The sequence below is a fragment of the Sinocyclocheilus rhinocerous genome, unplaced genomic scaffold (genome assembly GCF_001515625.1).
Source record: "Sinocyclocheilus rhinocerous isolate Xijiao unplaced genomic scaffold, SAMN03320098_v1.1 scaffold21, whole genome shotgun sequence".
Classification (NCBI taxonomy): domain Eukaryota; kingdom Metazoa; phylum Chordata; class Actinopteri; order Cypriniformes; family Cyprinidae; genus Sinocyclocheilus; species Sinocyclocheilus rhinocerous.
Window position 1 is genome coordinate 408,772 of NW_015641422.1, and position 27,018 is coordinate 435,789.

A 27,018-nucleotide genomic window follows, 5' to 3' on the forward strand; every position below is an offset into this window, starting at 1 on the left:
ATGCCAAAAAACTATTTTAAACTGAGATTGAGAAGCACACACAAGAAAAATATACTTGTTAAAAGTAGAATTACGTTGTACATTTATTTGAATTCATATTTCATACATATACAGCGCAGTCGGCAAAGCCTTGCAAACCTTCAAATCGATCCTGTGATCAATACCTAAATATATAGTAAATGTTATAAGAAGACAAAAAGATAAGCGGAAACAGTGTGCGGGAACAGTGGAACGAGCACACGCGCGTGCTCTGTACGCTGTTTGCGTAGCGGGAACGCTAAACTAAGGGGAAACGTAGGAGGAACAGACTTCGACACAACACTGGCGAACATGACATTTAAGTTTTGTGACTTTCCCTTACGTTAGTGATGCAGTTATTTTGCTTAAATATGGGAAAACGATCGCGATATAAACTTTTAACGTACTTTGCTGTAGCTGGGTTAATAACATTTGTAGCTATCCTCGTTTTTAACAGAACAATACTTCCGAAGAAGACTCCAACACCCAAAGAGCTCTACGTGATCTCACCGTCAACATACAGATTCATTTTGAACCAACCAGAACTGTGTGAGAAGAAGAGTCCTTTCCTGGTTCTTATGATCCCAGTGACTCTCAAAGACACAGAGGCGAGGACTGCTATTAGAAGGACATGGGGTCAAGATGGCTTGATTCCTCGTGTGACCGTTTTGCATTTGTTTGTCATTGGTCAGCCCGCACAAAGTGACCCAGTACTGCAGGAGCACCTGGAGAGGGAGAGCAAGGAATATGGGGACATCATTCAAATGGACTTTGTGGATAGCTACCATAACCTCACAATCAAGACGATGATGATTATGAACTGGATAGCCACTTACTGCCGGGGTGCTTGGTATGCCATGAAGATCGATGCAGATATCTTTCTCAATGTACGTTACCTGGTGGACTACCTGCATGACCAGGGCGAGTCCTCCAGGAAAGACTACATCTCTGGATCCGTCATCTCAGATGCTGTTCCTCACAGGGACAGCTTCAACAAATGGTATATCTCAGAGGATCTTTACCCAGACACCTGGTATCCTCCATATGTGTCTGGAGCTGCATATGTCTTTTCTACTGACCTGGCCAGAAAAATATCATGGGCCTCTAGATTTGTGCAACCAATTCCACTGGAAGATGTCTATGTGGGGTTGTGCCTTCACGTACTGGGTGTAAAACCAATTTATGCAACAAAATTTCTGGGGCTTAGTAATCTTTTTGAGGTGCGCAGACTTAAGTATGAAAGGTGCACTTTTGCCAAGCGCATTATAGTGAATGGCTTTAACCCACAGAATCTTCTCCGCATTTGGCATGACTTTCAGAAGTCTTATTTTACATGTTGATACCTTTTACACAACTGAAACAACTAAACGCTGTTTGCGTAGCGGGAACGCTAAACTAAGGGGAAACACAGGGGAACGGACTTCGACACAACACCGGGATGAACATCACTGATGGAAGTTATTGTGGCGAATGGTTTTAACTATGGTATGCCGATGTGATTGTTTATTTTGCCCTTTACCCTTGGCGGTGGATCCCTGATTTTGGGATTATCGGTAATTCCACGATCCTGCTAGGAATCATCAGCGATCGAAGAGGGAATTCTGCACAGCCAAGCAAACTACAGGGGATTTAAATCGCATTGCTCCGGGAAAAGAAGCAGGAAGAAAATTCATGTGGCGATTCTCTCCTTAACAATAAATCATTTTGGATTGCAAAATGAGCAAGGAAAGACCTAAGAGGAATATCATTCAGAAGAAATATGTAAGTATTGATCGTTTGTATGCGGTTGACCTTAAGTTTGTTCGATGGTCTCGCGCTTGTGTCGATGTTAAACGCGTAAACTTTGATCACGGATGGCTCTTGTTGTGTTTAGTCTGCACTATGTTCACTGCACTTAAATATATTCTCTGTATTTGCTCAAACGTAGATTTTCCTCGCTTTTGCCCTGGTATCCTCATTGGGAACGCGTATGTTTTGCACGACAGATGTTAGCTTGCACAACTCGTTTGTAAACCTGGTCGTGTTTTGTTTTGGGTTTGTTAGTACTCAAACTCCAGCGTTAGAACGCAATTGTGATCAGCATGGCTTTGTTTGCTCTTCATTGCTTTCCGTCTCAAAGCCGCGAGGACAACCATATCGCCCTCTTTTATTCCGGGATATGTTTTCCCGAACTGATTTCTGCAGGAATACGGGTCATAAATGCAACTATCCCAACTCCCCTGGCGTCTTTGATTTGTTTATCTCGGATGTAACTCGTTCTTCTTCAAGTGTAAGCAATGGGCTCTTTAATGTTTTCAAAGTAACAGTGTAAGGAAAGCATTTCCTCTGCCCTTGACGACTGAGAAGGCTCCAAATTGGTGGCAGATGTAAAGTCAATTTATTTAAGATTCAGAAGAGTGGATTGTCCTCACAGTCTGTACAATTTTAAGTATAATACCCGACTCGAAAACACAAGCTTGTGCAGCAGCGAGTATTGTGGGCATTACTGTGCCTGAAACTCTTTTTTTTTCTCTCTCTCTCTCTGTTTGCATTTTCTCAGAGAGTTTCTGCACGTTTTATTGTTTAAGCAGATTGAAACCTTGAATGTTAACCGATCGTAATATAACACAACTGATTAGATGTCGTTTATAGTGGAATATATCCAGTCGCATTGCAGAGGTTCGCGTTTAAAGGAAAGCAACCATTTTACCGTCTCTCCAGTAGCCTACGATGGGTTAGTGAACCGGCGAACTTGTCGTGGTATATTTGAGAACTGGGGACTACATAGGGCTTGAACTTTCTGGCTGGTGATTTACTCTCCTCAGAAGCGGAATTAAGCAAGACTACCATAACAAAAGCCCGAGTCTCCTCAGAGACAGCCGAGCAAACCTCGTATCAGTTAACCCTCGAAGAACTGACTCACTCTTAACCCGAGTTTTCCAGGCGCTTTACCTGTAGTTGAAGAGGAGTTTTTTTGTCGTAGTTTGCGGGACTGTTGTTTCATCTTTCATTGCTCCTGTCCTTACTTTATCTTACCGCTTTACATGTATGTCTTAGTGATATTGTTTAGCTCAGCAACAGGTTAAAAGGAGCGAAACAAACATCGGGAGGGTATAGGGTTAGGATGACGCACCACGGGGGCAGTTTCCACGCACATTATCGGTAAAGCTCCAGCTCCATGACAACTTATCGCTTTCCATAAAGGTGATGGAAATTGTCAATCTTTGTGTAATTTTGTCAACAGTACATGTAACGTCTCATATTGTTACAGCAGCCCACAAAAGTGTGACGCAATTACATTTGTTGATTGACAAGGGAAATGAAAGTGATGACAAAAGCAGTCCATCACACCACGTGGTGACCTTAGAAGAATGATCCAGTTTAAAACCATTGTACTACTATCAGTTTAAAACACCTTCCTAAAAAAGACTTGTCAAAAGATTGTCAGGATAAGCTTTGGATGCATTAGAGAAATGCAGGTGATCATATATTGGTTCCCTGGTTTATCGTCAATATTATTTATTTGAATAATAATAAAATAAAATGTATATACAGGAAGCCCAATGTAACTGAGACCTAGAAATAATAATAATAATAAAAAAGTATATTTCTGCTTATGTTTTGTTCAACATCTGAGTTGTTCCAGATTTTGTTGTTTCCATTTATGTAATTATTAGTGATTTGTACTAAATGTAAATTCATCAACAACAACAACAAAAAAAAAGTATATGAAGACTGTATATGTGTTTAGGTCTTTTTCCCAATTTTTAAATGTGGTCAGTTAATAGAATAACCTATTTAGTGTTCATTTGATCTGTGTATGGTTACATGTCTGATGGGGATCTGCTCCATGTCATGATCCTCTGTGTTGGGCGTGTGGAATGGACCTGAACCGTTCAGAACATGGTTGTTCATGTCACATCTGTGCAGAGCTGGCAGCTGTGCTAAAATCTGGTCAGGCAAACAACAAAAACAACCTGAAGGATCTGTCCCCGGGGCCTGCACAACTCTTGGCCCCTTGGATTCAGCCTCCCCTTAATTAGCGTAAGACAATTATACATGCTTGGCTTAACCATATCCCCTGGAACATGAGTGCAAGGGATTTTTTTTTTATTACCCCATTTTCCTTCACATGTGCTGTGAATATTATTAAAATTCATTTAGTGGAAAACGAGAGAGGGAGAAAAAAAAATATGATAATAGATGTTAATAAGAGCAAACAAGGAAATGCAATTAGACCGTCCCTGATTGATAGACGTGTGTGAAAAGCAGAAGGGGGGCAAGTAGGCACTTCTGCTTTCAGACGAGCTCCTTTAATGGCTTCTCTCAACCTGACACTCTCTGAAGCAACTTCTCTGTATAATTATTTTTGAGGGCTGTTTTTAGAGCGAAGAGTTACGCCAGTTTTGATTTCGGACTTTGGCTAATGAATGCAACCGGAGCTCGCGTTTGTGTTCTTGTTCTGTTGAAGTGAACATGGCACATGGTGCGAGGGGAATGGGGGGTTACCCATGGCTATTCTCTCCCTCTCTCTCTCTGCCTCTCTCTCTCTCTCTCTTTCTGCCCTCCCTCATTTTTATGCGCCACTGCGCTTCATTTAACCCTGTGTTTTAATGCAAATGGGTTTTCACCCCCCGAATTTCCAAGGATGTGACATGGCAAAATTCATGGATCATACCCCAGGAGGCCAGCTGTTATAAAAGGGCTGAGTTAATTTTGAGAGTTTGTTAGTCTAGTTGTTCTAGATACAACACTCTCTTAATATCCTAAACTGTTCTGTTGATTAGATACAATTTTTACAGAATCTGAATGTAGAGTTTCTGTAATTGATTCTGTTATGGTCCTGTTTATTACTGTCATGCATACTAGAAGAATGAATAAACAAACTCCAACCTATTTTTAATGTTTGTTAATTAGCACTATGATTACTTCATGGTTTGGGATTTAAATTTTTTTTTAATTATAATGCACATTAATGCGCATTCATTTGTGTAAATGTGTGTATGCAGTTCTTTAGGGTTGCATTTTGTTCACATTGTTGACAGATGTGGGTCATTTAAAAACCGTTTTACAATACTACATTTCAGCAGCATTACCCCATTTTCCTTCACATGTGCTGTGAATATTATTAAAATTCATTTAGTGGAAAACGAGAGAGGGAGAAAAAAAAATATGATAATAGATGTTAATAAGAGCAAACAAGGAAATGCAATTAGACCGTCCCTGATTGATAGACGTGTGTGAAAAGCAGAAGGGGGGCAAGTAGGCACTTCTGCTTTCAGACGAGCTCCTTTAATGGCTTCTCTCAACCTGACACTCTCTGAAGCAACTTCTCTGTATAATTATTTTTGAGGGCTGTTTTTAGAGCGAAGAGTTACGCCAGTTTTGATTTCGGACTTTGGCTAATGAATGCAACCGGAGCTCGCGTTGCCCACATCAACAAACATGCACGGGCGGTTACGTATGCGGATGTGCCCACGTAATGTGAGGAATTTGCTCTGCTGACATAAAAACAGGTGCAGCAGTTCTTTGATAAGTGGTACGGCTTAAGTGTTGCGCTCAGAAAGAATGTTCTCCCTCCCTGCCTTTCATTCCTCTGTCCTGTACTTTGTATTATGATGAGACAAGAGGGCAAAGTATTAGATGGAGTCTTTCTCGTTCAGTGTGGTGAGCGAGTTGTGGTGGATGGTGTAAATCATGCACTGGAGAGGCTTAGACGTTGATGGAAGACTGTATCAGCAGAACTCTAACAGCCGCATAAATGTGGCTTTGGTCTATGTCTCCTGACTTGATGTATTGTTTTGGGTCAAAAATGTGAAGTGCTGGTCTACTTTTGGGTCTTGGCTTGAGGTCTCGTACAAGGCCGCTGTCAGTTTCCAGGTTAAGGCGGGCGTACACTGTGAGTTCGGACACTTGGGAGGTCGTGAGCCATTGTACGTCTTGCGAATCAGTGATAATCTTGTCAAGTCAGTTGTTAAATGGCATGACTGTACGGCGAGCGAGTGGCACTTGCATGAGCTTTTGCACTAAACACAGAAACATGGAGGTTTCAATGTTGTTATAGCTTTGGATAGAAAAATAAAAACAATAAAAAAACAAGAGCGTGTATGTCAATGTTAGGGGTTGCCTAGTAGTAGAGTTAATAATATACGTAGATCTAGCCTATGTGACGTGGTTGTGTATGATTCTGCAATAGAGGAGAGCCTACACACTTGTCAAAATCAGGCCAGCTCCCCGAATTGTTTAAGAAATACAGGGAGCTTGGGAGGTGCTTGTAAGGAGCTTGGCTCGCATCACACAATGTGAGGCGTGACCATAAAAGCGCCAACAATTTTCACAAGATTTCTCCTTATGGGAAAAGAAACACTTGTAAGCTCATACAATGGCAAAAATCGGCAAAAATTGTGTACGCCTGGCGTTACTGAAGGTGCAGTCACAATAGTGAGATTTTGACAAACTATTGTCAATAGTCTAGCAATGTATGAAGCAAAATGTACACAGAATTCACTGTCAAACCAAACAGCTTTTTGCTGGCCAATATGGCGAATCTGTGTTTCCAAATTGAACCTTTGGAATCTTAGACACTTAGCATGGATTCCAATTGAAATGACTACATTTTGCCCACAAAAATCTGCCGTACAATGGTTAATGTGACGACACCATAAAGGTAATAAAGACCTTCACCACAGGTCAGCACAATTTCAGAACATTGGCTAGAATCTACTAAAGTGGCTGTTTTCACTATAATAGAAAATTTGTTATAAGAATTACGGTTGTCTACTTGGCTGCTGTACAAAGTGTCTCTTTAATGCTGCAATAAACCACTAAATTTGGACCGTGTCTAGATTTCAGGGTTAGGTCTTGGTCTAGATCTGGACCTCAAGGGGGTAGAACTAGATATTTCTGTAGAGCAGAAGTTAAAGGGATACTCCACCCCAAAATGAAAATTTTGTCATTAATCACTTACCCCCATGTCGTTCCAAACCCCTAAAAGCTTCGTTCGTCTTCGTAACACAATTTAAGATATTTTGGATGAAAACCGGGAGGCTTGTGACTGTCCGATTGACTGCCAAGTAAATTACACTGTCAAGGTCCAGAAAAGTATGAAAAGCATCGTCAGAATAGTCCATCTGCCATCAGTGGTATAACCGTAATGTTATGAAGCGACGAGAATACTTTTTGTTCGCAAAGAAACAAAAATAATGACTTTATTCAACAATTTGTCTCCTCTGTGTCTCTCCGCATCACCGTAGCGCCATTCCGCTGAACGCAAGCAGCGTACGCTCTTCTGTGTCAGCCGCGCTGCACGATGCGCTGTTTTCGTTCAAATCAAAGCGTAAATACACGTAGAAAACGTATCCTTGTGTCGCGGCTGACACAGAAGAGCGTACGCTGCTTGCGTTCAGCGGATATTCTCCAAAATGCCGCTATGGTGATGCGGAGAGACACAGAGGAGACGAATTGTTGAATAAAGTCATTATTTTTTGTTTTCTTCGCGTACAAAAAGTATTCTCGTCGCTTCATAAAATTCAGATTGAACCACTGATGGCAGATGGACTATTCTGACGATGTCTTTCATACTTTTCTGGACCTTGACAGTGTAATTTACTTGGCAGTCAATGGGACAGTCACAAGCCTCCCGGTTTTCATCCAAAATATCTTAAATTGTGTTCCGAAGACGAACAAAGCTTTTAGGGGTTTGGAACGACATGGGGGGTAAGTGATTAATGACAATTTTCATTTTGGGGTGGAGTATCCCTTTAATCTGGGTTTTCTGTACAAATTTATCCACCATTTTTCCGTCTGACCAAAGGTGTACCTGAAGTGTTGAAATTAATAACTCCATCTCTTGCCATAGAGGAAACTGTAATAGTGAGTTGCTCAGGTTCAGTAGACCAGTATTCTTTAGTGTTGGTCATTTGTATTACATCCTAATACCTCGGTAATGCCAGAATTCGTACATCAAGGACGTACAATGATTTGGTCCCCTTTGAAGTTGTATTTCCAGACATGCTTTCTCGGTTCCTTTGTGTTTTGTCTTGCTTGCACTTGGCTCAAGGCAGGGTAACCTCACTGATGTTGTCGTGAATGCTGACATGTGGCCAAGACATGGCAGCAACAGGCAGAATCCTTGGCAGCGGTACTTCCCTTTCACAACTGTGTTCCCCTCCATGACGATGACGGACCGCTCTGTTCTCTGGAGGTGTTTTTGTCTTTTCCTCTGTCTGCTTGAATGAATCATTGCGCCATTAGTCTTTAGAATTGCAGTATATTATCCGATATGTTCCGAATGCGCTGATCAGGTGAAGACTGGAATCGACAGTGCATTGTGAAAGCAGCCATATTGAAAACATTTACTGTAATGAGGAAGTGGCTTATACCGTAATCGTTTCAGGCTTTTAAAAATCAGCCTTTGTGGTTTTCGTATGTATGTGTGTGTGTAAGCAAAAGCGAGTGAGAGCGCTTTTAGATGGAAGACCTCCCCCTTAGAGCGATGTAATGGAAGTGTCTTTGGGTACGCTAACCCTCCTGCCAGAACATTTGTAATTCAGTGCTGCGTCTCTCATTAGCCGGCGAGATGCGTGCCACTGGGAGCCATGTGGCTGCTTTTGTGCAAGTTCAGCTGCTTGAGGAGAGGCCAGTGGGGCCTCTCATAGGCCTGACACTGGGGTTAGTCATTTTGTTTAGTGTCGAGGGCCCTAGCAAGACATGGAGTCATGTAGTGTTTGACTTGTCGTGACAGAAAGTGTGCTTTATCCTGCACAGTGCTACTATTTTAGACCAAGGGCTATCAGATCTGTACATTTGAGGTGTTGTTCGGCCGAGTATCTTCTTGTATTGTTGTGAAGACACCAGTACAGTGGAAACCACTGCTGAACTATTTACACTGTGTGCGTTCAGCTTTGTATACAGCATTAATCATTTGTTTTGTGGCCTGTCTGGATTGCCAGACTGCCGTGCTTGTTGCTGCTTGATGTTCAGCCTGGTGGTTTCTTTTGGTTGGTTTTTCAATAGTGGCAAAGGAAACTTTGGAAATGCTCTCCTGCAGCCAGAGCTTTACTTTTGTGAATTCATCCTCCACATCTCCACATCAGTGTGACTGAGCTATATATGGCTCGCTAATGCTACAGATCACAGAAAATTACAGGAAACTGATTGTGATTGAAGTTTGGAAAGAGTTGTACTCTTTTTGGACAGGTTATTTTTGAAGATATGGGTGCTGTGATGGTTTTTATATTGGACGGCAATTATTTACACTGTGTAATAGAAGATAGATACTATTTACACTGAGTAAATAGTGTATATAATGTTTGTACCCAAGTGTAATAGCAATAAATAGCATCTTGTTTACACTAAGTGCCAGTACTGATGAATGCCAGTCACACAAAGTTTCAATAGAAATATGCTTTTTATGCCAAAAATAAATTGTTTGAGAAATTGTGGGTGTGACTATTGAAAATGGCCTTTTGCTCTTTTTTTATATTGTTGTATTCTTGTTAATTGTAAACAAATATAATTGCAAATAAACGGCGACCTATTTATGTAGTAGACACCAATCCAGTTTTTAGTAAAGTGTAATTTCACCATTTTTTCCAATCCTGTTTTAGGATTCTAAAATCATTACCCTTACACTTTCAGACAAAACATGCAAAAAATTTACCTTTAGGGTGTACAAAAATTCATAGTAGTACCTTAAGGGTACAAATAGCTACTCTAAGGTACTAAAATGCACCTTTTAGGGGTATATATGGTACAAAATTGACCCTACAGGATACACCTTTTTTTTTAGCATTTGTAAACTTTTACATTTCTTTTTTGTTTGTTTTTTTGTTTTTTTTAGAAAATGGCAATTGAAATATGGCATGAATCTTAATTTGCTATTCGTGTGCTTTGATTTATTTTTTATTTTTTCACCCATATAATGGGGCGGTGGAAAAATACATTATATCCCACCTTGCTATATACTACTAATTTTTGGAATAGCACAATTGCATGTTCCTTTTGAATGAACGTAGTGGTGAACGTTTCAAAGAAACACATAATCACCATTTTCCGGTTTTATTTCTCTATGCGTGGTAGCACCTACATTGTCTTTAAACATAAGCTGACCCTCATGGCAAGGATCTCCGGTGTCTAACTCGGTTTTAGTCGCTGAAAGGCAAACCTGTCCATGGATTAAATGACAGTCTCTTGTTTAACCCACAAAACCTTTTGACAGTCAAGGACAAATCTGACAGGATCCAGATAATATCATTAAATCCAGTTACAGATAGAGTTTCAGCCGTGGTGACTAATGGTGCTGTTAGCTCTGTAAAGTGATCTGAATTTAAATCACTTTTTACACCACAATAAGCTCATCAAAGTCATCGGTACCAGTCCTCTTGGCACGCGGCCGTATGCAACATTATAGCATTTACAAGCAACTTCCCCAATTCTCACATTTATTGTCAGGTTGGAAATGAGCTACTCACTGTTAATTAAAGACAGAAGTTTCAAATTAATTAACACGGAACAAACAATCACTTTAGAAGTAAATACAATTGAAAGTATAATTTAACGTCTCCATAGTGACTAAAAAGCAGTGTCTTGGAAAAAAAAGATAATTGATCATACATGCACTATACCATCAGAGGGGCCTAGCCTCTATGTTTCCATAGTAACCACCCCGTTGCCAGAACACGCGTCTCTCTGTTTTTTTTTTTTTTGCCACTTGAGTGTCTGAAAATAGTGGTGCTCGGCGGACGCTGAGAGCTCATAATGAGCTCTGGCTGCTTCGGGGGAGACAGAACAAGCTTCTTAACTGCTCACTCATGAATCAGATATTCCCAACAAATCCACAAGTGTTTTTTTTTGTTTTTTTTGCAGTATGTGAACAAAGCAAAACGCTCATTGCCAGAAGAGCCCAGGAGCTCTACTGACCAGACCGACTGAGGTTTGTTTTAATGGAGCCCATTCGCACACAAATGCACGCGTGCATGTTAACGCTAAATGCTAGTGTGCGTAATGCCGTCTGTTTTTATACAGGTACTCAACAGTGAGGCTGGGCTGATATTGATTCTGCTGCTGATAAGTGATGCTTTAGTCCAGACTCATGGTTAATGGCAGTGTCTGTTAGTCGTTTGTCTGCTGGCAGACGTAAGCTGCAAAGCGCCTTTGCTCTTCCTGCATTCCCATTTTTATCATCTCACGGCTGCTCTGCTGGTCTCTGAGAGCGTTACTTGAATCAGCGTTGCTCTCATTGGATTTGCATGCACTTGTCGGTCTCTGCAACTTTGAGTTTAAAGGCCGTAGCTGCTTCTATAGCTGCTTCAATCAGGATTAGTGGTCGACCGATATATCGCCAAGGCCGATATATCAGCCGATATTTGGCATTTTTTAAATATCGGCATCGGTCGATATGTTTTCCTGTTTGGCCGATGCGTTCGAGGCGGGACTTTTATTGTGACTGCGCGACAGACTTTTATTTTGACGGCGCTGAGAACAACAGCGCCTGAGCACACAGTGCTCACATTCTCCCTCTTGTTCGCTGTCGTCGTTAGCAGTTCTGTCTAATACAGACATAAATCTGTCTAATAATTCGATAGAACGGTTAAACAAAGGAATTAAAATGTATACAAAAAGTATTATAACGATTGCTTTTATATTATTAGTAATAGAAAGGCCAACATTATAATACTTTCTTGTTTGCCGTCAGCATTCAGCAAATACACATGTATATAATTTAAACAAATCTTTGAATGACTAATGAACATTTAGTTTCACAAACCTTGCAAACTTAGTCGAATCCAGCTGTGAGATCTTGTGAAGTGTGCATGTGTATCCTGCATGATCGCGTATGCTTGACGGTCGGTCCGTGTAAATTGAAGGCTGACAGGACGAGAGTTCAGCTTCACTGGAGACGCTCGATCGACAAACTTTAAACTCGTGATTTCAAATTATGCTGCGCTTTATGCATTTGCCCACTGTCATATTCATGTCATTTTCACTGTGTGCTGTATGTAAAATGAGTGTTACCTTGGCTTTATTTGAAAAAAATATGATTAATGCACACAAACTTCCCAGAATACTGAGAGCTGGGGGGCCAAAACGCCACACTTAAAGGAATAGGTCAACCAAATATGAAAATTCTGATTATTTACTCACCCTCATGTCATTCCAAATGTGTGACTCTTGTTCTTCTGTCAAACACTAAATTGAAAGTGTGTTGCAAATTTTTTTTGTTGGTTAATTTGGGGTCTAAAGCAACATTGGACCCCATTGACTTTTAATGAACCTTCCCACAAAGGAAATCAAAACAAAAAGTACATGTAAAATAAAAGATTTTATTTGCGTTCAATTAGTAATGAACATATAATTTGCCTGTATGCGTTTATAAGAAGCTTTTATCCAATGCGACTTGGTATATTTAAGGTATGTATTTGGCAACTAGGAATACAGTAGCTTTGTTGGTCACACTTTATTTTAAGGTCCATTAACTAACTATGTTAACTACAACTTTTGCCTCAGTAAACTCCTAATTATTGCCTGATAGTTAATAAGGTAGTTGTTAAGTTATGTTTTGGGTAGGTTTAGTGATGCAGAATATGGTCATGCAGAATATCTGCTTTATAAGCACTAATAAATAGCCAATATGCTAGTAATATGCATGCTAATAAGCAACTGGTTAATAGTGAGAATTGGTCCCTATACTAAAGTGTTACTGCTTTGTTTGTTTAAAATGTCTTTAAGGTTATTAAAAAAAATTACTGTGCATATGGTGCCAAAAAGAGAAATTGTTTGTATTAGATTAACCTCAACCCGAAACATTACCTGTAGGAAAGTTAACCCCATTAAAAATCTTAAGATAATTAAACTCAGGCGGACTGGCAGGAGCCGAGGTGAAGTTGGCTCGCAGATGCGCTGACAGATTTATGAGCAAACGCTTATAAAAGAATGCCACTCCTGACACGGTAAATGCAGTAATATTGAGTGACAGCATCATGTTTCCAGTAAACGCGTTTTAATGTACACACACAAGGTAGAATTTACAGATTTAGTCAGCCGTTTATTTCAACTGCTGTAATTTAGCTAGAATGAATGGTGTCACAATTTCTTGCGAATATTTTGGTGCAGCATCAAATTAGTCATAGTCTCGTGTTTAGTGTCTGTTGAGGGCCAGAGATTCTCCACTGGCTTCTTCCTGTGGAAAGTCTCAGTGACAGGCGAGGAGAAAAAGAGCGACTGTTGTTATGCCTCCTCATTCATACACAGATGTGGGAAATCACCACGTTTTTGCCTTTGAAAATGTCAAGTCAGTAGCTGTTTGTGTTATAATTGAAATGAAGGATGTATATGCTCCGTTTTCATCGTTTTGTAGTTTTGTTTTTGCATTTGACTGAAAACCAAGTAATGTGAAATCTCCCCCTCCACGCCATGAATCATATTCACTGAATGCAAGAGAACATTGAATTTATTTAGTGCTTTTCTTCCTCCCACCTGTCAGGAATCTTTCTTTCATATCGCACGTAATCATTTTTCACATACCCTGATTGCTCTACTAGCCTACTTTCCTGCTCACCGTTTTTTTATTTTTTAAATCCTTTATTGTTCTTTTCTTTTTTCTGTTTTCTTGCGTTAGCTGCCCTTTCCAGTGCCTCCCTGCTGACAGTGAGAAAGTAACAGCAATCCATGAGGTGAAAATCATTTCTTAATTGCTGCGATTTGGGCAGTGACCTGCTTGTGAGAATGGGTTTAGTTTGATCCAAAAAACGCCCTGAGCGAGCTTCTAACACCTGGCTGCCTGTCTGAGGCCCACACAGCCTAATCGGGCCTAAAAAAAGTTGGTTTGGTAGGAAAACAGCGGATGCTTTGTTTGGCTGTAACGTGTGTGTGTGTGTGTGTGTGAGTGAATGGGAGGCTTGCACATTATGATCTATTTTCCTCTCAGACCTGTATGGATTTTTTGCTCCGCGGTGTGATAATTAATGGCTAATGTGTAGAATATAGTTTCACACTTTTCCATTAATTTAACTCACCTTAATGGCACATACATGTTCAAAACAGGCTCACATTTCATCATAATGTGATTTCAAATGATTTATTATAGCTATTTTACTCATTTTTTACTCCTCTCTTTGTATTTATCTCATGCCTTTTTATTGTTGTGTGTGTTTTTAAATGACATCTGGCCATTTGACTTCACATGTTTGCTGTAGTGTGAAAAGTTTGGGGTTGGTGTATGTAAAAGTATTAATGTTAATACTTGTATTCAGCAAGGACACAATACAATTGATCAAAGTGGCAGTGACATTTATCATGTAGCAAAATATTTCTGTTTTTAAGTAAATGTTGTTCTTTGGAACTTATTCATTAAGATTTATTAAAAGTTTTAACAAAAATATTAAGCAGCAAATGTTTCTGGAACACAGCATATATTGTATTGTTTTCTGTGACACTGAAGATTGGAAAATGCTAAAAAAAAGTACATATACAAAAATATAACATGTATTAAAATATAAACAAATATAGTTTTAAACATTTTAAAATGTATTCAAATAGAAAACAGTTACTGTACATTGTGATAATGTTTACGGCTGTATTACGGTTTACTATATTTTTGATCAAATAAATACAAACTTGGTACGCTGGTACAAAACAGACTTCTTTCAAAAACATAAAAAAATCCTACCTACTCCAAACTTTTGAACAGTAGTGTATTAATTGAGACCTTATATGGAATGTGCAAAAAATGTAATAGTCACATCCTGGGGACATTAAAAAAAAACATGAATTACTATTATTAATATATATATTTTTCATTTAAAAATTAATTTACTATATAAATAAGTAATTTTTGACAAAATCTTTATTTAATCTCAGCTACTAATCTGCTGTTTTTCATTGGTGCTCCGTACATGAAGTGGTATGAAAAGAGGAAAAATGGAGTTGGATGAATGCAGTCAAAGAGAGCTCTTATTTTTTCATTTTTTGCATGCTACTCTATTTCTATTTCAGTGCAGTGGAGAGACAGCAGGTCTTGCGCAGTGCCTTTCTGTGGTCACCCGGCCGCTCTGCTCTTGTCAACTGTCACTTTCTGCTGTGGTTGCATCCTTCAGCACCAGAGTAACTGGTAATCTTATCTCACTGTCAGTTCGCCTTACTCTCTGCCTGCCTTCTGAGCCCCCGTTAACCCCTCGAACCTCAAGCTGCCGCCAATCTGTCACCTCCCCTCCGTCTTGCGAAGAAAGATTGAGAAAGTGAACACCCGTTGAACTCCCATATCTGACCTTATTATTCTTTGGCAGACTCTGCACTAATAAATCCAGCTCTGCTGCACTGACTCACAATCTTGATTGTACGTGTTTTATAATGCTTATTAAAGCAATTAACCACGAGGGGCTGTGCATTAACAGTGATGTTACCAGGGTATTGTTAGGCACACATGGTGCTTAACTGTGGTAAAATCATTGTAATGAATGGCCTTGAATGGCTTATTGCTTTCCTATAGTAATGACAATAAAAGGAAAAATGCATGAATTAAAATGCATTTATTAAAATGCATTTAATACTACTACCACTACTACTAATAATAGGCAAAATAAAACTTTCTCCACTAAGTATCTATCAGATTTTAGAGCTTTTGTCAGGAACCATTCGGTCTGACCATTGAATCAAGTCCGTCTAGGACCCCAAAGCTACTCCACTGGCTGAAAGAATTTTAAGGGTAGTATGTTCAGTGCCTTTTTAGAAATGCAAAATCACTTTTTTATGTATGTGGTCTGAATGATGTTATTACATTCCTTAATCCCTGCTGAAAAACTAGTTTAAGATTAGCTGGTTTGTTGGCAGATCTTTAGGATTTTTGGGCACTTTAGCCAATCAGATTAAAACCAGATGAAACCAGTTAGACCAGCAAAAACCCTCTTAGGCTGGTTTTAGCTGTTTTGTCAGCAGGGGTGTCCTATGAATTGGACAAACCAGTTAAAACCAGCTTAGGCTGGTTATAGCTGTTTTGTCAGCTCCTATGTCCTGTAAATCAGATAAACATGATTAAACCAGTTAAGACCAGCAAACCATCTTAGGCTGGTTTTTGCTGTTTTTTTTCTTCAGCAGGGATGTCTTTTAAATTGTAGTATAAAATCATAACTATAGATTGTGAAATAAAAGCTTTTCTCTTTGTTTGTTTGTTTGGCTTAGGTTTGCAAGCTAACTGGTCGACTTGACACACTAGCAAAGCAATGACTTGAGGTCTTTTTTTTTTTTAAATAAATTATTATTATTATTTTTTAAACCCTGCCTGTCTGTGGTTGTGGATTTTTATTGTACAGATGCTTTTTACAATCCTTAAAATAAAGGTGGTCAACTAATAGCAGGCCACAGAGCAGTGGCGCTGAAATCCGATAGAGGAGCACCCCTTCAAAACCTGGGATCAGTTTTCAGACTAACTCTTTCTGGCTGTGTATTATCCTGCCAGATTGTCCTCTTCCTCCAGCTAATGCACTGTAATATGATGTAATGTAATAATGTTGTCTCTGCGCGACTGGTCATCTTTCTCTGCCTGTTTTCAGTATGAGTGCTGCAGTTGGCTCACGTCTCTTTTCGCAAGCTGCCCCCTTGATGTTGTGTAACGTGTACAGTGCGCAAACCGTCAACCCCTCTCACGGGGAAAAGACCGTAAATCAAACAGACACTGTGGTGACACAATGGTCACAATGGCTCAATCTTTCATGCTTGACGAAGTGCCTGAAAACCGCAAGTCACATTTGTGCTGAGCATTCACGTTATCACAGTTCCTGGAAAAGTGGTGGGCAGTTACCTTTGAACTAGTTGACCTTTTTGTGGGTGTTTACCATGCAGGAGCAAAGCAGTTTAGATGGAGCCCTCCAATCAACGCTGTCTTGTTTGCTGGCCACATTACGGCCTGGCCGGGCACAATATTGCATTACAGGAAATGGAGGCAGAGAGGGACGTGTGTTGTAGAGGAGTATGTGTTTCCCACACACTGGTTAGTTTTTGTTCTTGTCTTTCTGTCTTTTATTTTTGTTTTTGTTTTGTTTACTTTCTGTCTCTTTTGCTTGGGTCCCTCTTTCAATTTAATGTTGACTCAAAATCATCATTTGCTCACCTTCTTGTCGTTTCAAACCTGTATGCCAATGGGGTCCAATGCAGTTTGAAAAAAAAAAAATTCATTTATTTTATAAATGATAATTTAAGAAAGTCATACAGGTTTGCGATGACATCAAGGTGAGTGGATAATCCGAGCAGTTTAATTTTAGGTAATGTAATTCCTTTAAGTCATGGGATTCCTTGAGTTATTCCATCAGGCGAAATATCATCTGGTCTCAAGTAGCACAACTTGAGGTAACATTCATGTCTGAGGCACTAATGGTGCAAAATGAGTTATGCACTAAAGTTTAAGGCATATAAGTCTCCAACCCCAAGTATGAGCAATGATAATAGTGATTTATGCATTTTTAACTATACCTGCTGATTATTCCTTTGAACATTTCCCACATATTTGAAGTTTGTGAATTTGAGTGGATTCCCGCTCATGTACTGTGTTCATATGCTGTTCTTTTGGCAGGAGACCAGATCATTACAGTCAGGATGACACACTGAAGCTGTATTTTGAAGAAAAGTCATAAAGTCGTCCTTCAGTGTATTTTTACTGATGGCTAAATTGAGGCCTATAGCAGAAGAAAATAGAGTGTGGAGGTTTTGAGGTTTTTGCTTGACGGGTTCTTCTGGGAGATGACTGGCACACTTTCAAGACCTGCTTGATTTTCGTCTGTCAGGGAAAGATTGGACAGGTTGCACTAATTCTTGGTGTTTTCCCTTGACTTCTCCAACAAAGGAAGTTGTAATGCTAAAATAAGAGAGAATGTGCGCAAACCAATCCTGCTTTTCTTCACTGTTGTGAGGCAATCTGGTGGGTCTAAGTGGTGGGATCTGCATTGGCAGGTGGGGCGGCTTAACTGTCAGGTCAACCGTGCATGACTGTGTAGAGACATCCTGTAACGTGAGAGCTTCAATCACGCTGGCGTTCTAATCGCTAACGTCCAGTTAGTATCAGCTGTGCCTGTTATGATGGAAACTACCGTGGTTAACATCATGGACATTGAACGCTATCAGTTTGCAGGGGTCATTGGTAAGTACAAGAAATCAGTTCCCTGGACAGATTTTATTAATGGGTTGGAAAGTACCTGGATTTTGATAGTTGTTCTGAACTTTATTGCTTTTTATTACTTGTGTCCTTGTAGTGTATTTTATTTATTTTTGAGAATATGTTTCGGGCTTTTGACACTTTTTATAGGAACAGTGAGAATAGGAAAGAAAATGACAAGAGGAGAACAGGATCAGGAGATATTGCAAGCTGGATTTGAACTTCTATTGTCTATATGAGCACCGTGGCTCAATGCATTGGCGCAGATGCTTCAACCACTCTCGACGGCATAATTGTAGTTTTTGTTAAAGGAAACATTAGCATGCGTAATGATTAAGGCCACAAAATGCCACACCAGTTTTTCTTTAATTTCCCCGAGCAGGAAAACCAAAATGGTTTTCTTGGTCTAAGTGAGTTTTTTTTTTCTCTCCTCCTAACGGGACTGTTAGGTCATGCTCCGAGAGACCCATTCAAGGTGCCTCCGATAAAATCAGAAGCACTGATGCACAGCTGTGCCATAAACCATTTCCTGAGGAAAAGAAAAAAAAATGTGTGGGGAAGAGTGCGTATTATGGACGTGCTGGTGTGAATTCAAGTACAAGGATCCACGTTATAAAGGAATGATTTGCGTACACGAATGCAGATAGTTGCCGCCTGTAGTCAAGAGCTGAATTTAAGATGGCCTCTGAAGGCTCTCTTCCTGTCAGGCTGCTGTTAACACCTCTCCCCTGCTCATAGGGGGCGCGGGGGGCTTCTTTGTTGCAGCTCACCAAGAGAAAGAGAAATAGTGGAAGGAGAATACAGAGCCTGAAGCGATAACAGCCATGATGACAGGCCCATCACTCCACCCAAACCCACACTTCTGGAGAATGATACATCAGCTCATGTCCAAAACCATGGAAGTAATATTTTTCCATTTTCAGATCTCTGTTTGTTTACTAGGGATATGCAAAATGACATATTCTCAAAACTGACTAGTCAGTGGGTTGTCTGAATGACTAGTCAACTACAACCAGTATAATTAGGCAGGTTTGGGCTTCATTTGACTCTGATATGATGCCGTTAACATAAGATATAAAAAAACTGGCTAGATATGCAACAGAAGGGAACAGGCAGCAGGGGTATTGAGGTACTTAAACAATTATTTTAAAATTGACATTTCTTTAAAGGAGATGCATTTAGAAAATTCAAGTTTCTGAGATTTTACAGCATGGTACCACAAAAATATCAAAACTATCAAATTGTGTGTTGTGGGAAAAAAAAAAATCTAGGTTGACTATTTGACCTCACTAATCAACTACTTGGCTGTTCTAGGGATGTAACGATTAACCGCGAGCCGGTTGAAAATCGATTAAAATACGTGACATTCAAATCGGTTGAGATGCTAAATAAATCGTTATTCAATTGCAAGTTATAAACTTGCAGCATTTTGTCCAAGCAATAATAAAATGACACATTTAATTTATAATTTGTCTTAAATCTAATTTTGTTAAAAAAAATCGTGAATCGAATCGAATCGTGAGTTGAGCGAATCATTACATCCCTATGGATGACCGGTCATTTCTATAACATATAGAATTTTCAAACTCCTTTTTATTATTCAAGTGTCTTTTTAAGGGTCATGAGAAAAGATTCAGCGCTTGTTCATTTGTTAACCAAGAGCGACAACGTGTTTTTCTTTCTGCATAAACCAGCCTGACCTCCCACGGCTGCTGCCACTTTAGCCAGACGGCCAGAAGGCTGCCAGTGTGTGTGTGTTATTTGAGTGTGTGCGTCTGAAGCCATTTATTCTGAGTCCCTTAGTTTCCCGTGTGTAAATTTTTGTCGCCACATGGCTGGTTACTTCCTGTGTGTAAACATAAAGCACAGAGAGGTTAAGAAGAAGAGTCGCTGTGTCTGCTGCGCAGGGAAAGAGTTAACTACTTGCGCAGCAGTGAGAGCGAGAGCGTGCGACTGAGCAAATGAATGGCTGTGAAAGCGAGCAGCATGCTGCTGTTGTTAGGGTGTGGGAGGGGGAGAGAGGTAGGCGGAACTATGAAGATGCCTGGCCAAGTCTGTGGTCGCTTGCTGTCTCTCGAGGACCTCTGATTGGCTGGCACTACGGTAGGAGAACAAAGTACTTTTGATGGGTACGCTGCACGTCCCTGGGTCTAATGGGACTCTGAGGGGGTGGGGGTGACATTGTCCTGCCTTTAGCCAGCTGCTAAGAAGCTGTGGCATTTGTACACAAGGGCTATCTTAAAAATGGTACCATTTTTCTGCAGTATGTATACAATGCAAAGTATGCAAAGAACCAGAGTGCACTACGCAAAATACTTTATCCCACAATGCAAATGCACTTGACTTGACTTTCAATTTATAATATGACTAATGAACTAGAAACAATGTCAGCTGTGTTTATTTTTTTAGGTCAGAGTTTTATTACATCATTAGATGAATTATGAAAAATACTCACATTTTAGAGATGATGACTGGACAAGTGACCACAATGCGGCTGTTTGAAATGTTTATTAGCCAGATGTGAGCACTGTAAAAAATAGTTGGCAGTATTCTGTATATACTGTGCAGAATGTCAGTATTTCAATTTGAACAAATATTGTTTAATGCACAGGTGTTCAATCCAAGAACACAGTGTTTTGGCCCAGAGGCCTTCATTTTTACCATTTAAAATAAATCTCTCTCGTAGCATGTACTGTTCCTTATTTGACAAGTATTGAGGGATTCTTTGATGCTGTGCCATATTCAGCATCTTATTTTCGTTGAGATGAATGCCGCAGCAAACTTTGAAATTCCTGCCAATTCTCATATTGCCAAATTGCCTGTTTGTTGGCCTCACTGTTAGCGACTTAAAAATCAATTTTGCTTTCTTGCTTTGTCTTTTTTTTTTTTCTTTTGACACTCAACAGTTTTGCCCCATGCCAAACCATCTGCCATTGTTGAAAATGTCTTTAAACAGCCATAAACATTGTTCATTCACTTCATTTGACTCACTCCATAAAAACACTTATCTTCACGTGGTGGTGACTGGAGCTATAAATGTTCCCAAATCAAAGGCTCCGTGTGTGTAGAGAGTAACACTTTTACACATACAGAAAGCTTGACGTTACAATTCGCTTTCATAGAAAAATGACAGGAAAATTCCAGAAACATATTTACCTATTGAAGGAGGGACCAGAGTCATATCTAGAGACTTGAAGGTAAGATCTTTTGACCTGACTGAAGTAACCTCCTATTAACACCACCTAGAATATCTTAGTAACCACTTGGCAGCATGTGAAATAAAACCTTATCAACCGCATAGCAGTGCCTTAGTATTATGATGTTGACTTTGCAAAGGCAAGGGTCACTCATGCTTTTAGCAGAAAATATGCAAATGTAGTTTCACCACAAAGCTCAAGTCTTTTCTCAGTAGTTGTCAAGTGTTCATACCTCAAACAAAAATCTCATTCTGATTTTTCTTTTTCTTTTTTTCCCCTCTGTCACGACCCCACATTATACTGTTAAAAGGAGAGAGTGGGTGATGATAAATTCTGAGCATTGATGAGCTGTGATTTCCCCCTCCCTCTGTTTTTAAACGGCTTCTCTGTTACAGTAACCGTTTCCTCCCAGCGAAAGTGTCTGAGTCACCTGCACCTGAATAAAATATCTGCTTAACCTGGATATTTAAATTCAGCCTGGCGTTAGTAGTTGTGATTTGCCTGTAATTTGGGAGAAACATCCTGTGCTTTCTGCAGAACGCTCCCCCCTCCTTGTTGTATTGAAATGTTATTGTGCCTCACTTCATTGTTATCACTGATTCACGATTCTGAGCTTGTTTCAAATGGTAATCAAATCACCTAACCTTCACTGAAATGCATGCCAGCCCATTTACACCTCCTACAGTACTCTAGAAAAGAGGATATTCTGGAAAAAGGTTGTTTTTAATCAGCTCTGTTGTGGTTGACTTGGCAAAAATTAGTCTGTGGTTCACTGTAAATTTGTACTGTACCGCACCTCAGGTGGTGAGTGTATGTGGAGTGAAGGGTACTCATATTTAAAGTTAGACTGCTGTTAGCTGCGCTAAGGAAATTGGGTTTCCCTCTGTGCTTCCCTGCCTGTGACATTTACCAGGAAGTGAGTGTTGTCTGTTCTGAGATCAGTTTCATTTTTACTTGTATGGATTATAAATATATACAGGTCACAGGTGAAGAGTTGTGGAGAAATCAGTTTTGTGTTGAGTAAGCTGAAGCTCAGAAATATGAGTAACCATTTTGTTTTTGATGACCAAAACAAAACTCATTTTCTCATATACACCAGGATTCAGGTTTCTTCATTGTAGTATGCATGTCTTTAGTGAATCACAGTTTCATTGAGCCATGTTATGAGTTTCTGTTCATGTATAAAATTAAATGGCAGCAAGGGAATGTGTTAGCATAAAATGTTAGAAATGAGCACCATGCCACCTGTAAAGCTTACTGGGTGTTTTTATAGCATTTTTACTCTGATTTGTAAAAAAATTTTGGCCACTGTTACTTTTCGCCATGGACGATTGTGGGTGGTATGTGAAGTTTCAAAACCTCTCACGGAAGCTTTCATTGCCGCTGTGTATTAGTTGATTAAAAAGTACAGTTACACATGTTTAGGTGGAAGTGAGTAGGAGTAAACATGAAAATGAGCACCATGCCACCTGTAAAGCTTACTGGGTGTTTTTATAGCATTTTTACTCTGATTTTTAAAAAAATTTTGGCCACTGTTACTTTTCGCCATGGACGATTGTGGGTGGTATGTGAAGTTTCAAAACCTCTCACGGAAGCTTTCATTGCCGCTGTGTATTAGTTGATTAAAAAGTACAGTTACACATGTTTAGGTGGAAGTGAGTAGGAGTAAACATGATGAAACTCATGCACACAGCTGAATCGTGGAATCTAATCAGCACCACTTCCTGGCGTTTCATTGATTTTCTAGGAGGCCCACGTTGGGGGAAATATCTAAATGGATCTCCGTGTGCGTAATGCAGTTTCCGACCAAGGTTGGGTAAACTTTTGGTTTTATGCTAAGGCTTTTTTAACCTTCTCATTTGAGTCATTAAATTTAGAATAGGATGCCCTTTTGAAAAAAAATCTTTATGATATAGTGTTTTGCATTCACATCTGTAGTTTTCTGTTCTTCTGTTAGAAGCCTCCCACCCTGGGTTGATCAGATGTAATGCTATCATGTTCTGCCCAAATCCAGCTGTTGTAAAGGATGTTGGTTATCGTCCCCTTGCTGCCTTAAACGGCACTCTCTTTTCCCACAATCCCCCTCGTACCTTGGCCAGCTCCTTCCCACTCAGGGTTCAGCCAGTGGTGACACCGCATCCGTCTACCCCCCACATCCCCATCATTCTTTTCTTGTCCTTGCAGATTGGGAGCATTTGTGTCGAGTTTTTCCCTCAATCACGTGTGGGTGACTGGCTCTTACAATGGGAACACTGTAGGCTCGGTTCCCAGCAGAGAACTCAGTAGTTTCTCCCGCTGAAGGAGGGAGAGATCTGGATGGGAAAGCTGGCTGATACATGTGATCCGTTCCTCCCCCGGCTTGGCCTGCTGAATAGTGCAGTGTCTTTGGTGAGAATGCCGGGCTGTTTCGCCATTCCGGTGGTCTGGTGCATTACTGGTCTTTTCTCCTCATGCACTAGTCTAAGATCCTTGCATCTTGTCATGCTTGAGCCCTGAAAATTGAGCCATGAGTCGTGACTTGTTAGAATCTTTTCCTAAATCTTCAATTTATCCCACTCTTCACAGCAAGCTTTTGTTGAGCTGTAGTGAGAAAATATCTGTTTGAGGGTTGGGACTTTGAGGCTTTGGCACATCCGGAGAACAGCTAGGGAGTACTATAAATACTTATCTGAGAGCTGTGCGCGCAAGCCAACCATGTGAGCAGCATATCTGGACATCTGAAATCCCAGGCTGTGTCCTCTGGTTCCTGTAAGACAGTGGCAGAGATCAGTGAATGCTCTCAAAATAACAGATGTTTGGGCCAGGTCTGTACACTCGGTTACTGCTCTGTAACTCAGACAGTCTGGTATCCCATCCCATTGTGAAAATTGCTGTTTTAAGAAAAGGAACTATGGTTCAACCCTTTACCGTGCTTCCTATGAAAGCCTGTTGATGCCAAATCAAAAGCTTCAGCACAAAAGAAGCGTTCATGATAACATACAACTTCTCTATAAACTCTTGCCATGTCTAATAACAGTTAAATGTGAGCAGACTTGGTGACATCAGCTGAAAACAAAAGTTATTTCAGTGGAGGTGCAATGAATTGTTTGCAGAAATAAGGAAATGTGCATTAAAGTAAACGGGCTCAATTTTGATGTCATGTTGGCTTAGAGGCAGGTACAGCTGACCCTCAGCAGCAGTGGAGGAAAGCCGGCTCCTGTTACTTTATTTAGTATAGTAATAGAGCTCTCGTGCTCAGTTTACCTCAACACAGAAGACTGTCTGGTACTGATGGTGTGAGATGTGTTTTAATGTACATGTGCGGGGGAGGGATAGTGTGAGAGAAGAGCTTGTGAGAAAATAATCCAATTAGTCAAGACACTACAGTGATGGTGTTATTTGTTCGACCTACTCTTATCGCACCTCCAGTGTCATTGTGTCAATTTACTGAGCTGGTCACATGTTGTTCAGCGTTCCTTTTCATGGTATTTGACGCTAGTCAGTGTTCAAAGGCTACGTCTGGCTTGAGGAATGTCTGGAATGAGTTTAGAGTGTCAGGGTAACCTCAAGAATTCCTTGGGATTCTATCCTTGACCTCATGAATGATTTTAAAATAGCTTCCTTGAGCCCCCTTAGTGGCACATACAGTAAGAAGAAAAACGATTGACTTTACATAATTACAGGCTTCTTAATGGCCTGTCTTGATAGTGAGACTTGATTTGAATGTTTATGTCTGAAAGGTTTGTGTGCACAAAAGGCATGTGTGGTGGATGAATAGCCTAAACGAAATGTCTTTTTTTACCTGAGGCTACAGTATATCACTGGTGCTTTGACCACCAAGATTACACCTTTCTGTAGGCATGGGTCTTTAAACCTAGAAGGATAAAGTTCTGTAAACTGATTCGTAATCGGCATTCCCTGTTAACAGATTCCGATCGGCACCTTTACTGACGCTTTTCTGGCTGCTTGGAGATAAGGCCAGTATTTGGAGTCCAGTTCCAACTCCAAATGCTTTTGTGAGCATTCTGCTTTTCTGTTTCGCTTAGACCTGGTTAGTGACCTGTCGGGACCTTGAAACACGAGTCGTCCCAATCAACATATTGCCAGGAGCAAACAAGAAAAAAACAGGGACTGGAGGTCTGGTGGGGACGGGGAGGGAGGGATGTTTGTTGAGAAAAGGCGGTGTGTGATTTAGAGAAGTTAGAGTTGGATGAGTGGCCAAACTCCACCCTTCGGGAGTCGTGCGTGGTGTGGATGCAAGCCAACGGTAAAGACTTTATGAAAGCTCGTAAATGTTCCTCTGGAGTGGACAATAGTAGGAAATAAAGAGGAAGCACACATGATATTTAGTGTAATGGACTTATCTGAGACTTTTCCAAGGAATTGTTGAATCACTCAGTGATTTGATGCTGAGGTTAGAAATGGCATCACTTGTTTGAAATTACCTGACAAAATCTGTTTGTCAGATGTACAGTAATGGAGTACTATGACAAGGGTTGGGAATCGAAAATCGATTCAGATTCCAGAATCGGATACTTTGTAGGCTACATCTTGAGGGAGTCATTTAATCATTAATTCATAAATTACATGTAATTGTTGCTAATTACATGGAGGGGGCTTATAGGCATTCTTCTTAATCATAAAGTGTCCACATAATGCTCCATTTGAGAATGGGGCAAACATTTCTCCTGATAAGCAGTTCTTTAGTTGCATGTGCGATATGGTTTTGTTATGACAATTACCGGTTGTGAGTCATGACTTTGCTTTTTCGAAATTATAGATGTTTCACAAACAAAGTCCCTGCTCAGTTTGTGTCTTATGTCTGTACTTGTTAGCAAAAGGGGGAAATGTTTTTACAGATGTTGGACGTTCTAATTTATTTCTATGACATCAACTGGAGGATGTTTTCCTGTGCATTCAGACACTAAACTTTCGCTACTGTTCCTTGACTCATCACAAAAAGTGTTTTTTCACGTCTGCTACATGACTCATTAGTAGCTTAGAAATGACTTTGTGTGATGTGGTTCAAGGTTTGAGGCTATGACTTCATTACTGCTAGTGTCTCCATTTGTTTATAAGGGGAAGTCTGCACGAAGCAACTGAGTAGACCTCCCGTACGCCATCCCTGGGTGGCTTGGTCCCAGGTTGTGGTGGAGCTTGAGTAAGGGTGACTAAGACATCTAGGGTGGACAGAATTATAGAGTTGGGAAAAAGACTGAGGAACCCAGTCAGACAGTGGTACTAATTGGACAAAAGCCTGTCAAATCTTGAATGAGGAACTGTGTCATGCCAGCACCATACTGGTCATGTGCACATTTAATGACTGAGTGAACAGATTCAATCCACCCATGGCCACCTGGAGACAGCGTTCCACTTAATCACAGTCATTTATTTACCCACCTCACAGGAAAAAGCCCCCTGTGATGAGTGAATGTACAGTGGGTACGGAAAGTATTCAGACCCCCTTAAATTTTTCACTCTTTGTTATATTGCAGCCATTTGCTAAAATCATTTAAGTTAATTTTTTTTCCTCATTAATGTACACACAGCACCCCATATTGACAGAAAAACACAGAATTGTTGACATTTTTGCAAATTTATTAAAAAAGAAAAACTGAAAAATGCTCAGTATTTAGTAGAAGCACCCTCTTGATCTAATACAGCCATGAGTCTTTTTGGAAAAGATGCAACAAGTTTTTCACA

The 27,018-nt window shown here is 40.2% G+C and overlaps 2 protein-coding genes across 2 annotated transcripts in view; both read left to right on the forward strand.

Moving 5' to 3' along the window:
- The first annotated feature begins 246 nt into the window (after positions 1-246).
- LOC107754785 (beta-1,3-galactosyltransferase 1-like) lies at positions 247-1,358 on the forward strand. Its single transcript, XM_016571372.1, has one exon. The coding sequence runs from the start codon at positions 369-371 to the stop codon at positions 1,356-1,358; it is 990 nt and encodes a 329-aa protein (XP_016426858.1). The 5' UTR covers positions 247-368.
- Positions 1,359-1,433: 75 nt separating this feature from the next.
- The window catches only part of LOC107754814 (protein Jumonji), a 119,827-nt gene continuing 94,242 nt past the window's right edge, over positions 1,434-27,018 (forward strand). Inside the window, exon 1 of the mRNA XM_016571403.1 lies at positions 1,434-1,779. Coding sequence (XP_016426889.1) covers positions 1,735-1,779 — 45 coding nt within the window. The 5' untranslated portion in view covers positions 1,434-1,734. The remainder of the gene's footprint in view (positions 1,780-27,018) is intronic.